This window comes from Rhineura floridana, chromosome 8 (genome assembly GCF_030035675.1).
Source record: "Rhineura floridana isolate rRhiFlo1 chromosome 8, rRhiFlo1.hap2, whole genome shotgun sequence".
Classification (NCBI taxonomy): domain Eukaryota; kingdom Metazoa; phylum Chordata; class Lepidosauria; order Squamata; family Rhineuridae; genus Rhineura; species Rhineura floridana.
The window spans coordinates 34587478-34601738 of NC_084487.1; the positions used below are offsets into that span (position 1 = coordinate 34587478).

Genomic DNA, 14261 nt, shown 5'->3' on the forward strand with positions numbered 1-14261 from the left:
CAGGAAAAGTCAATCAGGTTGTTGCTTGCAGTAGCCTTTCTTGTAAGTGGATAAAACGGACAGCCTGGAGAGGCCTTAGAAACTGGAGCAAGACAGAAGATGATGTCCAGTGGGCAAAATACAAGTTAATAGGTTTGGGGAGATAGGAGTGAATTAAATCCATCTCTATTTTTATTGGAACAAAATCGTTATGTAATCAAATATTTTTAAAACATTAAAATACAATTCATTGAACTATTTTACAGTCTCATGTGAATTTTTGCTTAACTTAATCTTATTCGTAGCTCAATTAAACTAAGCAAAATTTTAAACCAAAACAATGATACACTAGCACTCAAAACTGTGGTCTGAGAACCCCGGAGGTTTCTTGGAAGCCTTTTCTCTAATCAGGATATTGATAACTATGGATAAGCTTTCCTAAATGAAAGCTTGCCTACCATTGATTTGTCTTTGCAGTATGCAGCCATATGGATTAGGCTGTATTATATTATTAGGCATATCCTAGGGTGCACTCTCAGTTCAAACTGTATGACAGCTTGCATGTCCCAGAATGGTCTACAACACTCAGGCGTTCCATGATGGACAAAGTTCATCAGCAGACAATTGAATGTGGAAGACTCTTGGAAGATAGTTAGAAAACCACTGCTAGAGAAGCTATTCATGTGTTTAGATTGTCTTGTTGACAACTAAAATATACTGTGTCTTATATACTTATCTTTTCGTCTCCTACTGAAGACCTTCCTCTTTCAACAAGCTTTTTAAGTAGAGACTGTAACCCAGTCTGCATCTGTATTGGAATTGCTTTTTAATATGTTTTTAAGGCTTTTTTAAAAAGGTGTTTTAAAGATGTTTTGTTTTAATATGTATTTAAAGATGTTTTGTTTTAATATATTTTAAAGTCTGTTTTAAGATGTTTTAGAATGTTTTTAGTGTTGTTGTTTACTGCCCTAGGCTCCTGCTGGAAGGGTGAGATATTAAATAAATAAATGTACAGTAGGCTATGTCTTGTTTGACACTTTTCTTACAATGTCTCAAGAAACAGAGCACATATGGATAGGGAATCAAAAAACCAATTTGCATGTTATGAATCTCTGAGGTCAGGAATGTGTGGTGTTGACCTAGACCAGGGTGACTAAACTGTGGCTCTCCTGATGTTGTTGAACTACAACTCCCATCATCCCTATTGACCATGCTGACTGGAATGATGGGAGATGGAGTTCAACATCTGGAGGGCAACAGATTAGGAAGCTCACCCCCTAACATATACTTCCTTTACCTGATGGATTCATGAAGCAAGGATCTTTCATTAATTGTTACTGACATATAGCTGTTGTCGTCTCACATTCAGGAGCAATAATAAAAATGCTCATAGGTAGATCATGGGCCAATTAACAGCATGTTGCTGGAATGCAGAGCTGTGACTGGTGTCATTTGTTGAAGGTTCACATCTCAGACCTTGAAATATACTGTATCTATAGCCACAGCATTAGGCCCAATTTGCCAATCCCACTAGAGTAGTGAGAAAGCATGTTAAGTCAATATGGTCTTGTTCTTACTCATTGGTTAAAGAATTGCATGATTACTTCACCATGAGTATGGCTTGCATTTCTACCCATTTACAAGATCACCACAAAGTGATTATTTGTTTCATGCAAACACTCAAACTATTTGGGTATCATTCTTCAAAAAACTGTGATAACTAACTGACGCTAATTGGACTTTTCAGTTTTTGTTGGTATTGGAGCCTGCATAGCAGTTCGGCTAGGAACAAATCCAGACTGGCTGTTTTTCTGTTCCTTTGTTGGAATGTTCCTGTTTTATTGTGCTCACTGGCAAACCTATGTATCTGGCATGCTAAAGTTTGGCAAGTAAGTGGATACTTAGATAATTTGCTCTGTGACTGACATTTGAGATATATTTGCTCTGATCCTTTCTAATTCCAATAGGATTTTTTTTTTCTGAAGGCCCTGAATTCCATTATAGTAGGCATGATATTTGATACCAAAAGGTATCACACATTGGATTTCAAGAGGGCAGTTTAGGTACAGGTACAGGTACAGGTACAGGTCTCATAGTTTGCAGGGTGAGACTATTGGGTACTGGAAGCCGAGACAACAAATTTATTGACATGTTGCTAGTTGTTTTCGGCTGGCTAAGACTGAAAGTGATCACATCGCAGTACTGAATGGCTGATGGTCAAAAGTATTTTTAATTAATACTTTGTGCAACTTTTACCAAGAGTCCCAGATGTAAAGGTATAGTCTTCAGAATGTTGTCCAGGATCTGAAGAGCCTTTAAGCTTCGATCTGTAAGCCCTTTAAGACCTTCAGAAGTTAAAATGGCAACCAATTCTCGTGCCACCTAGTAAACTGGCAGTTTTTGAAAGCTCATGGTATGGCATGGTGTCAGCTGTTTAAAAGGAAGAATTCAAAATCCATCAGATTAATATAACTCCTATCCATGGATTTTTTTCTATTGTATCTTCATATTTTTATATGCCATATTTTACTGTTGCCACCAGTTTTGTATTTAGTGGATTAAATAATTAGCTTTTAATTCATACAAAAGGTTTACTTGTACTTTCAAAATTTTGAAAAGCCTGAACTTACTATTAAATATTATTTAAAACATTTGTTTTTCAAATGCAATGTTTCAGTAATTATTTTTGCAAGTGTACATTTTCTATACTGAAATTTAATTACCAAAAATGTCTTGATAGAATTTCACAGAAATTTGACTTATACTTATAGCAAAAATAATTTCAATATTGAATCACCTGAAATAGTTTACATTTACCTTAGGTATATTTGATGAATCTTAATAGTTAGTAAATTATTCCCTATAAACTAATCATTTGTGTGGGCCAATCTTATTTGTCTTTCATTTTAGAGTTGATGTAACTGAAGTACAGATAGCCATAATGATGCTCTTTTTGTTATCTGCATTTGGTGGAACAACAATGTGGGATACTAAGGTAACTGGATATAGCTATCCGACTTGGATGATTGTTTTTTAATCAATTCTGTATGGCTGCTATTTAGCAGCTCCTTCTAATCCTTTGTATTTTTCCCCTTTGTTGTGTTTTGTTAAGCCTTGATTTTATTCTCATTTTAAAAATTAGACCTTGCTCAATTGTATGTAGGATACCTTTTCCCATGTAGTTCCAGTATTCTCTCATTGTTGTGATGTGCTGTCATATGCATGAGTTTAGAACTACACAGAGGAAAAAGACCCCATCTGCCATAAGTGACATTTGTATTAAATTAAATCATGTAAATACATTAATGCTCTGCATAGACTTGAATTTCATAATAATCTCAGTTTTGCATTGTCTTGTTTAAAAGTTTACCAAGCTGGCAAAATCTTGTTACTTAACACTGTTGTAATTAATTAACACTATTATAATTCTATATTAGCATATAAAGGTTGCATTGAATTTATTGTCATAAGCCAGCAAAATGCATATTTTCTAACTTAGGAAAAACTCAGTGCACATTAACACTGCCCCCCATTTTGAGGCTGCATTGCTTACGCCTATATTGTAGAATCCAGAATCACAGAGACAACCAGGATGCATTCAATAGCATCTTAAGAAACATAACCCCTGTATTTGAGGGTTGCTTGTTGCATCAGTCTATGTGGTTAAGTTTAGTGTTGCTGCACTTCTTCAGCTGCCTGGAAATCCAGGAAATTGGATGAATGATAACACTGTATGTAAATTGCATGATATGAGACTGTAGAAAACCAGTTCTGGGCACTATACTGCAAGCTTTTAATCAGCTACAGTGGTGGTTCTAGTTGCCTCAATCCACCCATGTAAGTGAATCTGTATTCTGACATCTCACTATAATATATTGGCTAAAAACAATTTTTTTTCTTGAAATGCTTATGTTCCATTTTGAAATGACTGTAATCAGTCAAAACACTGAATTATTTAAAAATAATACTACATTATGGAAGTCCATCATTTTACTTCTCATGAATTGAGGTATGGTAGTCTCAACAACAGATCCTTAGACAAATTTGTCTTCTAAACTGTAACCTGGTGGGTTACAGGAAATTTATTTTTTACTCTTCTTTTTAACCCTCTGCTGCCTCTTGGAAGCTTCCATGAAACTACAATTGAATAAGAAAGGTAAATACTTATTCTAAAGGTCCATTAGCTGGAGAATATTGATAATGCAATTTCATAGCATGATATAACAAAACGGGCAGATGGTGTTTGCATTTCCTGTGGTACTGCTGCTGTTTTGATAGGTGAATTTAGAAAAACTATCAATTTTTCAGAAATAGAAGTATAAAGCTAGAAATTTGATACATGTTTAGAGATGTTAGTAACTACATGCTTGACTCTGAATTTAAAAGAATGATGTATCCTTTGGGTTCCTAGTAGAATTAAATCGCTATGCTCTGCATTTGATTTTACTGGCATGACTATGTTCATTTGATTTTTAGTGAAGAAAATGGATAATTCAAATAAATTACTAATATGTGCAAGTGATGGCTTGAAAGTATTCCTATATTTTAAATCTTGTAAATTTTCTTGCTAGCTTCCTATGCTGGACTTAAGATTGAAGATGATTCCTGTTGCTGGAATTGTGTCTGGAGCAATATTTTCCAGTTACAATTATTTCAGAGTAATCTTCGGAGGAGGTGTGGGGAAGAATGGATCCACAATAGCAGTAAGTGTTTTTTTAAAGTATGTTAGATGTTTAACACATGAGGTTAACTTATCTTATGATACAAGTTTCTGTAGGTTGTGTTTAATTTAGCAGGTCTTGTCTTACATCTAGGTTTAAACACGAATTATAATATAAATATTACTGTCTACCCTTGCACTGTTCAAGAAATGCTGCTGTTTCATATTTTAAGGGACAAAGATTAAATAGAGTAGTTATGTAGAGTTTCAGGATTGTATTATTTTTCTGTTACATTGAGTAGCTTGGTATCGTGTACTCTTCTTTGCTAAAGGTTCTCAAACATTATCACGATGAGTTTAAAAAAAACCCCACCAAGTCCAGCTTCAGCTGGTATGCCAAGCGTGACCCTTCCCAACAAAGTTGGACCTACCTGTGGTCATTCATGCTCCAGATACCTCCATTTTAGACTACTGTAAAACACGCTACATGGGGCTATCTTTGAAAAGTGGAAACTAAAAATGCTACTACCAGGTTGTTGGCTGGGGTTAGGCATTCAGAGCATCACTCCCCTCTTCTTTGGTTTGCACTGGTCAGCTGTTCATTTCTGGACTGTTTAAGGTGATGGTTTTGACCCTGGCCTTTGACACACGTTTTTAGGACCTAACTTATTACTATGATTATAAATTATTTTAACTAAATTTAAACTGGGACCTTACAGTAAAGGACGGGTAAGAAATCTAATAAATATTAATAATTAAAGCCCTACATGACTTGAGACGTAGGTACGTTAAGTACCATCTTCTTCCATAGCAACCTTCCTACCTGCTGCTTTCAAAATGTGAGCACTTATTCCAGGTGCTGCTGATGAATGAGACAGGCAGTCATTAGGAGCAGGGAACCCACTGTGTCAAATGTCTTCCTGAAGGAGATTCACCAGTCCCTCACACTTTATTCTTTTGGTATTTGGTAAAACATGGCTGTTCTAGAAGGCTTCCCTTAACTGATTTGCTTAGACTTTATTTTAGTGCAGTTAGTTCTATGACTGATGTCTTGTTGTGTGTTGATTTTTGTGTGTGTGATTTTTATATTGGATTTGTTCTTTTTATGATGAGAGCTGCCTTGAGTTCATGTTTTTTGGGGGCAAGGGGGAAGTAGGATAAAAGCTACTAAATTAATAAATGCATTATGGCTTTCAGGGCACGAGTGTTCTGTCACCAGGCCTCCATATAGGATTAATTATTACTTTGGCAATAATGATCTATAAAAAATCCACAACACATCTGTTTGAAAAGCATCCTTGCCTCTATGCCTTAACGTTTGGATTTGTGAGTGCCAAAATAACACAGAAATTGGTGGTAAGAAGTTCTTAAAATTGTTTGTGTATTTAAGATTTATGTACAATTGGGCTATATATGTATGATTAATTAAATAATACATGTGAAGCACTGTGAACATTCTAATGCTAACCTGATGATTCATTAATAAAAAACAAAAATGAGTATTCTGCAAGTTAATCATCCTAAAGAATTTAAGAGAGATGACAAAATTGTGTTTTAATTTTAATGTGATTCAAGGAGCAACACACTGCAAGATCCGGTATTAACAGCGGTAACAGTATTTTGCTGATGCCATTTTCAATATAGGCAACTGCTGATATGGAGCGCCAGTGGATTTTAAGGCTGCTGTTCTATACACATTTACATGGGAGTAAATGCCATTGGACAGAGATTCACTTCAAAATAAACACAGAATTTTGCTGCGAGTTCTGCTTTTGGGAAAAAAAAGTCCTCTATAACATTTATATGGGGCAATGTCCAACACAAGTGGCAGTCTGTCTGTGTGATGGATGTCCCCTCCTTCTTCCCCCTTCAGCCTCCAGATCTGTTCCTGGGAGGCTGCAAGGAAGAGAAGAGGAAGGACAAGTTCTATTCTGCTCATGGAAGTCTGCCACTAATGCCACTAGTAGTCTTTTATGTTATGTTGTTATGTTATGGTTTATTTATATGCTGCCTTTTGGTCAAAAAGACCCCCAAGGTGGCTCAAAGAGAATACACACAAGTACAAAATACAAATAAGAACAATACCATTTTCAAAAATCTTGACAATAAAATCTTAATATTTCAAAACAACAACAACAAGAATGGACCATTGGTCTCACCTGAAGGGTGATTTTCCTATGAGTACGGACATCACAGCGGGTATTAGCTCCACCTATTGTGCGAAGGCAAGAATGTCTTTGAAGTCAAGACTAGGGGCGTCAGGCCCCTCCCACTCTCCAGTTCATTCGCAGCGAGTCTGAGGAGAAATATCTAAAAATACAAGAACAAGGCCAACAGGCCTGGCAGCAGGAAAATAACACAATAGTACCATGCATAGTAACATGACTCCAACATAGCGGTATAACAGAACTAGAAGTCTTGACTTCACTCTTAAATTTAAATATAATAGCGTAACAGTAATATATAACACATTAGAAAATATATAGTCATCCTCCAACTGGGAGAGTCATGATGTCCGTACTCATAGGAAAATCACCCTTCAGGTGAGACCAATGGTCCATTTTCCCTATGAGTCCGGCCATCACAGCGGGATGTACCAGAGCAGCCCATACAGGGTGGGACCACATGCTAATCCTGATTAAGAACCTGTTGTAACACTCGTCTGCCAAAAGAAGCGTCAGCAGAGGCATAGCGATCAATTTTATAATGCCTTATAAATGAGTGTGGGGTAGACCAGACTGCAGCCCTACAAATATCGGCAACAGGAGCATTAGTGGCAAAAGCAGCCGAAGTGGCAGCTGACCTGGTAGAATGAGCCGTTATACTAGCTGGAACTGACAACTTCAGAGACTCATATGCTAAAGTAATACATGCCCTTAACCAACGGGATAAGGTAGAATTGGATACTTTATGTCCCATAGACCTTGGATGAAAGGATACAAACAGAGACTCCATTCGTCTAATCTCTTGGGTCCTAGACAGGTAGGTCTTGAGAGCCCTCCGGACATCTAACGAATGCCAAGCCTTCTCGAGAGGATGGGTAGGATTCGGGCAAAAGGAAGGCAAAACAATGTCCTGGTTGCAATGAAAGACTGAATCGACCTTGGGACGGAAGGAAGGATCAGTCTTCAGCACAACAGAGTCCTTATGGAAGACGCAGAGGTGTCGAGCAGAAGACAATGCGCCCAACTCTGAAACGCGTCTGGCAGATGTGATTGCGATCAGGAACACGACCTTGAAGGACAGCATATGTAGGGGCACAGTCCTGATGGGTTCAAACGGAGGGCGTTGCAAAGCCTGCAGAACTTTCGGCAAACTCCATGAGGGAAACCGATGGACAACAGCCAGAGAGCGTAGGACGACTCCCCTCAAAAAACGTTTGATGAACGGATGTGAGGAAATAGGAGCTCCAGGAGAGGACACTGAGAGAATGGACGACAGAGTGGACGCATGTCGACGTAGAGTGTTGGGTCTAAGTCCCATCATGAAGCCGCTATGGAGATATTGCAGCACCTGTTGCATGGTGGCCTGGGATGGATCGTGGTGGTGGAACTGGCACCACTTGGAGAAAGCCACCCAAGTATGTTGATAAATACGAGTGGTAGATGGTCTTCTCGAGGCCAAAATAATATCAATCACAGCGTCAGATAGGCCAGTTGACCTCAAATGTCCCCGTTCAAACACCACGCTGTTAGATTGAGCCAAGTAGGGTCCTGGTGCCATACTGGACCCTGGGATAGAAGGTCTGGCCTGACTGGAAGTGTCCAAAGATCCATCACTTACATTGCCAGAAGATCTGAGAACCACGGTCGGCGTGGCCAAAATGGTGCTATCAGAACCAGCTGTGCCCTCTCTGTTCGCGCCTTCCTCAAGGTTTTGGCTAACAATGTTATGGGAGGAAAGGCGTACAAGAGACCGTCTGGCCACGGTATTGTCAGAGCATCCATTGCTTCCGCTGTTGACTCCAGGTATCGGGCAAAGTACCTGGGAAGCTGGCAATTGCGACTGGAGGCAAACAGGTCGATTGAGAATTCGCCGAACCGACTCTGAAGACGATGGAAAATGGCTGGGTGAAGTTTCCATTCCCCCGGAAAAACCTGTTGTCTGCTGAGCCAGTCTGCTGTCACATTCCAAATCCCTCTGAGATGTTCTGCTTTCAGGGATTGTAGATGATGTTCTGCCCAGACAAAGATGAGGGAGGCTAGGTCCTGCAGAGGATGAGACCTGGTGCCCCCCGGTCTGTTCAAATGTGATTTTACACACGTGTTGTCCGTTCGAATGAGGACATGGTCCAAAGGGAACAGAGACTGAAAATGAAGTAGAGCTAAATGTACAGCCTTTAGCTTCAGCCAGTTGATGCTTTGAGTCTGCTCTGTGGTGGACCAAACCCCCTGAACGTACTGGAAGTTGCAGTGGGCTCCCCAGCCGATGAGGCTGGCATCTGTGGTTACAACAGTTCTGTGTGGTTCTCTGAACGGCGTGCCCTTGGAGAGGTGTTGGGACCTCGTCCACCAGCGGAATGATAGGCGCAGCGCGGGGGTCAAGCGAACCTTGCGATGGTTGGAGCTGGCAATGTCCTGTTGAAAGGGCAGTAGAGTCCATTGAAGATGCCGAGTGTGGGCTCGAGCCCATGGCACAATATGGATTGTAGAAATGAACATTCCGAGCGCCCTGGCTAGAAGCATGACGTCTGCTGATGTTTGTTGCATCAGGGACCTTGCGATGCTTGTGATGGCAGTGATGCGATCTGGAGCCAGGAATACCATTGCCTGCAGGGTGTCCAACATTGCCCCTAGATGTAGTAGGCGTTGGGTTGGTTGGAGATGGCTTTTGTCGAAGTTGACAAGCCAGCCGTAGGTCTCTGCCCTGGAAGCGTGGGTTCCAGGAGCCCCTGAATGAATTGGGGTCATAGGATCTGAAGTTGCGGCCTCGTCCTCCTGGCCGCGTTCCTCGAAAGGGCTGGTTAGTACGGAAGGAAGGAGATCGCCTGAAAGGCCTGTGGTCGATGTTCTGGACAGTGGCCAGAACCGGTTTGTAATAATTTTTTTTTATTATTCAAATTTTTATAAAAACAAATACAAATACAACAAAAACAATACAACAGAAAAAAATAAAATAAAAAGAAAAACTTGACTTCCGATTTGTTACAGATCAGCTATAAGTATATAATATATATCAAACCTGTCTCCTAGAACATACGAAATTCACTTTTTTCCAAAGTCTATCTTAATTAATCGTCAAATCCCATTATCATTTCATTTTTTTCTTTCAACAAAAAGTCCAAAAGAGGCTTCCATTCCTTAAGAAATGTATCTGTCGTTTTTTCTCTAATAAGACATGTCAATTTGTCCATCTCAACTAAGTCCATTAATTTCAATAGCCATTCTTCCATTGTTGGTATCGATTCCATTTTCCACTTTTCCACCATTTTCCAGAACCGGTTTGTGGGAGTCTTTGGGATCAACCAGCACTGCCTTTAGAGCTTCCTCGCCGAAGAGTAACGATCCGGAGTAAGGAGCCCTGGTCAGATTCATTCTGGCCGCTGAATCAGCTTGCCAGTGGCGAAGCCAGAGGGTCCGTCGAGCGACTATCTGAGCCGTCATGGCTCGTGCCCCCAATTGAGTGGCATCTAAGGTGGCATCGGCCACAAAAGCTGCTGTCTTACGCAACTTTACCAGTGACCTTCTGAGGGCGACAGGATCAGGGTTAGTGTCCTCTAGAAGATCATCCAGCCACATCATAGCTGCTCTGGAGAAAATGGAGGCCGAAGCGGAGGCACGCATGGAGAGGGCAGTGGCCTCGTGATTTTTGCGGAGGGCGAAGTCTATTCGTCGCTCAGTAGTGTCCTTTAGTTGGGATTCCCCTTCCCTGGGCAAGAGAGAACGTGAAACGAGGCGAGCGATTGGTTCATCTATGCCAGGGACGTCTAACTTGGTGGCAAAGTCCGGAGCTAGGGCATAAAACCTGTCAGCCAGGTTCTTGAAGCGGCGAGAATGGAATGGGTGAGCCCATTCTTCAGAGGCCAATTTGGCAATCGGGTCCGGCACCGGGATGTAATGTTCAGTAGGTGCAGGGGATTTGAGAACCTTGGCCCCTTTGATGGCTGGGGTGGAGGAAGTTGAAGGCGCAGTCTGGAGACCAAGGGTATTAACTACCCTGCGTGCCAGGGGCTGATAGTCTGAAGCATTAAACAAGCGATACGATGTATCCTCCTCATGATCTGAATAGTCACTCCAGTCATGTCCTTCAACGTGGTCAGTGAAGGTTGACTCCTCCGCATACGAGGCTTCGTCAATACATCTGCCGCTGTCTACATCAAAGGGGTTAGGTGAACAGGAAGGATGAGCTTCATGACACGCACGTTGGTCCATGTTGAGTTGGGGTATGGCAGGAACTTGTGGTGGTGACTGCATTTGGGTGAAAAATGCCAGCATGGCTTGAAGTTGGAAGAGGAAATCAGGGGACGGCAGCAGCCCAGTTGTGGTAGATGTTTGTGCCTGAGTGGCTATTGGAGCAGATGTTTGGGACGGTAAAACGGAGGCTGGTTAGGCGAAGGCTGAGTGTGGAAGCCAGCAAAATCTTCCTCGTCAGAGGAAGCAGCAGGGGAATGAAGTATATCGCTTATGTGTGCCTGAGTTTCTGTGGTAGTGGTGGGGGTTGGCACAGAGGCATAGCATGGCCGCTTTGGTTTGCTATGGCTTGAAAGATGTTTTGTCTTAGCCATTGCTTTAACATGCTTAGGCTTAGTCGCCTTAGAGTGTTGCGGTTGGGATGTTTGTGACATGCCTGGCTGATCTGGCATCATATTGGCTGATTGCGACATGCCTGGCTGTTCTGCCATCTTATATTAACTTGGGTGCAGTACACGGCCACAGACGGGGAATGATGTAAAGACCTGAACTGGCACAGTGTACGACCACAGAGGGGGTAGGATACACTGGCAGATGGCTAAGTGCACGGCCACAGAGGGGTCAGAATGCACTGTGGTATCAGCGTTAGAATAATATAGGCTGTATAATATAGGCTGTATTTTAGGCTTGGTACACGGCCACAGAGGGGGCAGGATGTACAACATATAGTTCAGATTAGTGCTGTAGGCTGGATTTCAGGCGTGGTACACAGCCACAGAGGGGGCAGGATGTACTGAATATAATTCAGATTTAGTACAAGTCAGCCACTGATATTAAAGCTCCAGCCTTGATGATACTGAGTATAATTCAAATTTAGTACAAGTCAGCCACTGATATTAAAGCTCCAGCCTTGATAATACTGAATATAATTCAGATTTAGTACCAGTCAGCCACTGATATTAAAGCTCCAGCCTTGATAATACTGAATATAATTCAGATTTAGTACCAGTCAGCCACTGATATTAAAGCTCCAGCCTTGATAATACTGAATATAATTCAGATTTAGTACAAGTCAGCCACTGATATTAAAGCTCCAGCCTTGATGATACTGAATATAATTCAAATTTAGTACAAGTCAGCCACTGATATTAAAGCTCCAGCCTTGATAATACTGAATATAATTCAGATTTAGTACAAGTCAGCCACTGATATTAAAGCTCCAGCCTTGATGGTACTGAATATAATTCAACTTTAGTACAAGGCAGCCACTGTATTAAAACTCCAGCCTTAATGATACAGTCACAGTAAATTTGTGTGTGAGGCAGCCCTGTGTAAGTCTGTCTACAACACACAGACAACACACATACAGATAGCTTGCAGGGAAGGTATCCGTTGGTTAATAAAGGGGTAACAAAAAGGCGGGAAATTTGAATCCAACAAAAATGGCGCCCGGAAAAAAAAAAGGGCGGGAAAAATGGTCTAAAAATGGCGGAGATAGACGGAGCAATGGCGGCCGTCTGGTAACGAACTGGGGGAAGGGTAGCCCAGCACAGTCTCGCAGGGGGAGCCGCGGGGCCGATAGCCGCGCTTGCGGCTCTAAAAAACCCCAAGAAGGAGACTGCCGAGAGAAGCCTGTGACGGATGAGGCAGCAGGAAGGCAAGCCGCTGCCGCCGCCGGCTACGGAGCTCTCCACGGCGAAAATTAAAGTCACGGAGATAGAGGGAGAAAAGGAGCCGTATTAACAGGCTCCGGAGAGGCAGAACCCCGGCAGGCTGAATTAAGGCGGCAGGCTGAAATTAGGTGTCTGGGAAAAAGGGCAGGGAGCTGCAGCCGCAAGCTCCCGCCTGGAAGAGAACCGCAGCCGCGGTCCCTTCAAAAGCTCCACAGAGCGCGGCTTGAGCAGGAAAAGCGCTACGGAAGAGACAAAGCCGCGAGCTCCCGATGGATGGCAAAGCCAGGGAGGGAAAGGCTCAAAAACGGCCAAAAAAGGTAGAGAACCGCAGCCGCAGTCTCTGTGGGGACCCTCAGACAAGCAAGGGAAATAAAAGTAAATGGAAGGCTAAATACAAAAACATGGAGAACCGCAGCCGCGGTCTCTGAGGGAACCCTCAAAAGAAGTAGAAATAAACTTAAATGAAGTTAAACAGAAAAACAGGGAAAGGATGGACTGGGGAGACACACAAGAAACACTAGGTTCGCACCCAGTCAGAACAAATAAACAGACAAATACGAAAAAACTTAGCTAAATGCTACGCCATAGTATCTCAATCTTGTTCGTACGAAGGCAAGAATGAACTGGAGAGTGGGAGGGGCCTGACGCCCCTAGTCTTGACTTCAAAGACATTTTTGCCTTCGCACGATAGGTGGAGCTAATACCCGCTGTGATGGCCGGACTCATAGGGAAAACTAAGAGCTTGTCCTTTTAATTTATGGAATTTGCTCAGTTTGCTCCACATCTGCCTGTCTGTTTCACATTCATAAATGACACCAATCTGATTGTCACTCAGGAAACAATAAGATTGTCTGCTGTGAACCTTTCCTATGTAGAAGGCATTTTATTTCTAATATTTGTAATAAGAGGAAATGTCTTGTTTTTAAGCATATAGTTTATCTGTGTAACCATTTTTATGCTGTTAATAATAAAATGTCCTGCGTAGAAACTCTAAAATTTGTGATTTGGATGGATTCACTGACTCTCACAAAGGTTAACATACAACTTGCAATGAGTTAAAAGGAATCTAAAGATCTTAACTTGGTAACTAAAGCCAGTCTTTGTCTATAGATTGCACACATGACAAAAAGTGAAATCTTCCTACAAGATACTGCATTTATTGGGCCAGGCCTCTTATTTCTAGACCAGTACTTCAACAGCTTTATTGATGAATATATCATTCTGTGGATAGCACTGGTAAGCAATTTTTCATAGGTTGCACCAGCTTTAAAGATTATGGAAAGTGGTTTTCTTTTTAGATGTTTGAATCTGACTCTCCAGCTTTATATAACAAACATACTAAGGAAGTGATCCAATGGAGGGGTTCTCTGATCATGTTCTGGTGTAGAGCAGTTGTTAAGAGACTCCTTTACACTCAGGAAGTCCTTAATTCAAGTCTTATTTCTGCCATGAGTTCCCCAGGTGGCCTTAACAAAGTATTTGTCTCAGTACCCTGTCTGCAATATTGAGATACTACTTGCTTACCTTGTAGGGTTGATGTATAGATAGTAATAGATAATACATGTGAAGTACTTCAATTACTCAAATGCAGTATACAAA

At 41.4% G+C, this 14261-nt stretch overlaps 1 protein-coding gene across 3 annotated transcripts in view; it reads left to right on the plus strand.

Moving 5' to 3' along the window:
- CHPT1 (choline phosphotransferase 1) overlaps positions 1–14261 on the plus strand; it is a 29230-nt gene that overhangs the window by 9654 nt on the left and 5315 nt on the right. For all 3 annotated transcript variants that reach the window (XM_061638851.1, XM_061638852.1, XM_061638853.1), the window contains exons 3-7: positions 1727–1868; positions 2890–2974; positions 4551–4682; positions 5837–5995; positions 13773–13898. In XM_061638851.1, coding sequence (XP_061494835.1) covers positions 1727–1868; positions 2890–2974; positions 4551–4682; positions 5837–5995; positions 13773–13898 — 644 coding nt within the window. The remainder of the gene's footprint in view (positions 1–1726; positions 1869–2889; positions 2975–4550; positions 4683–5836; positions 5996–13772; positions 13899–14261) is intronic.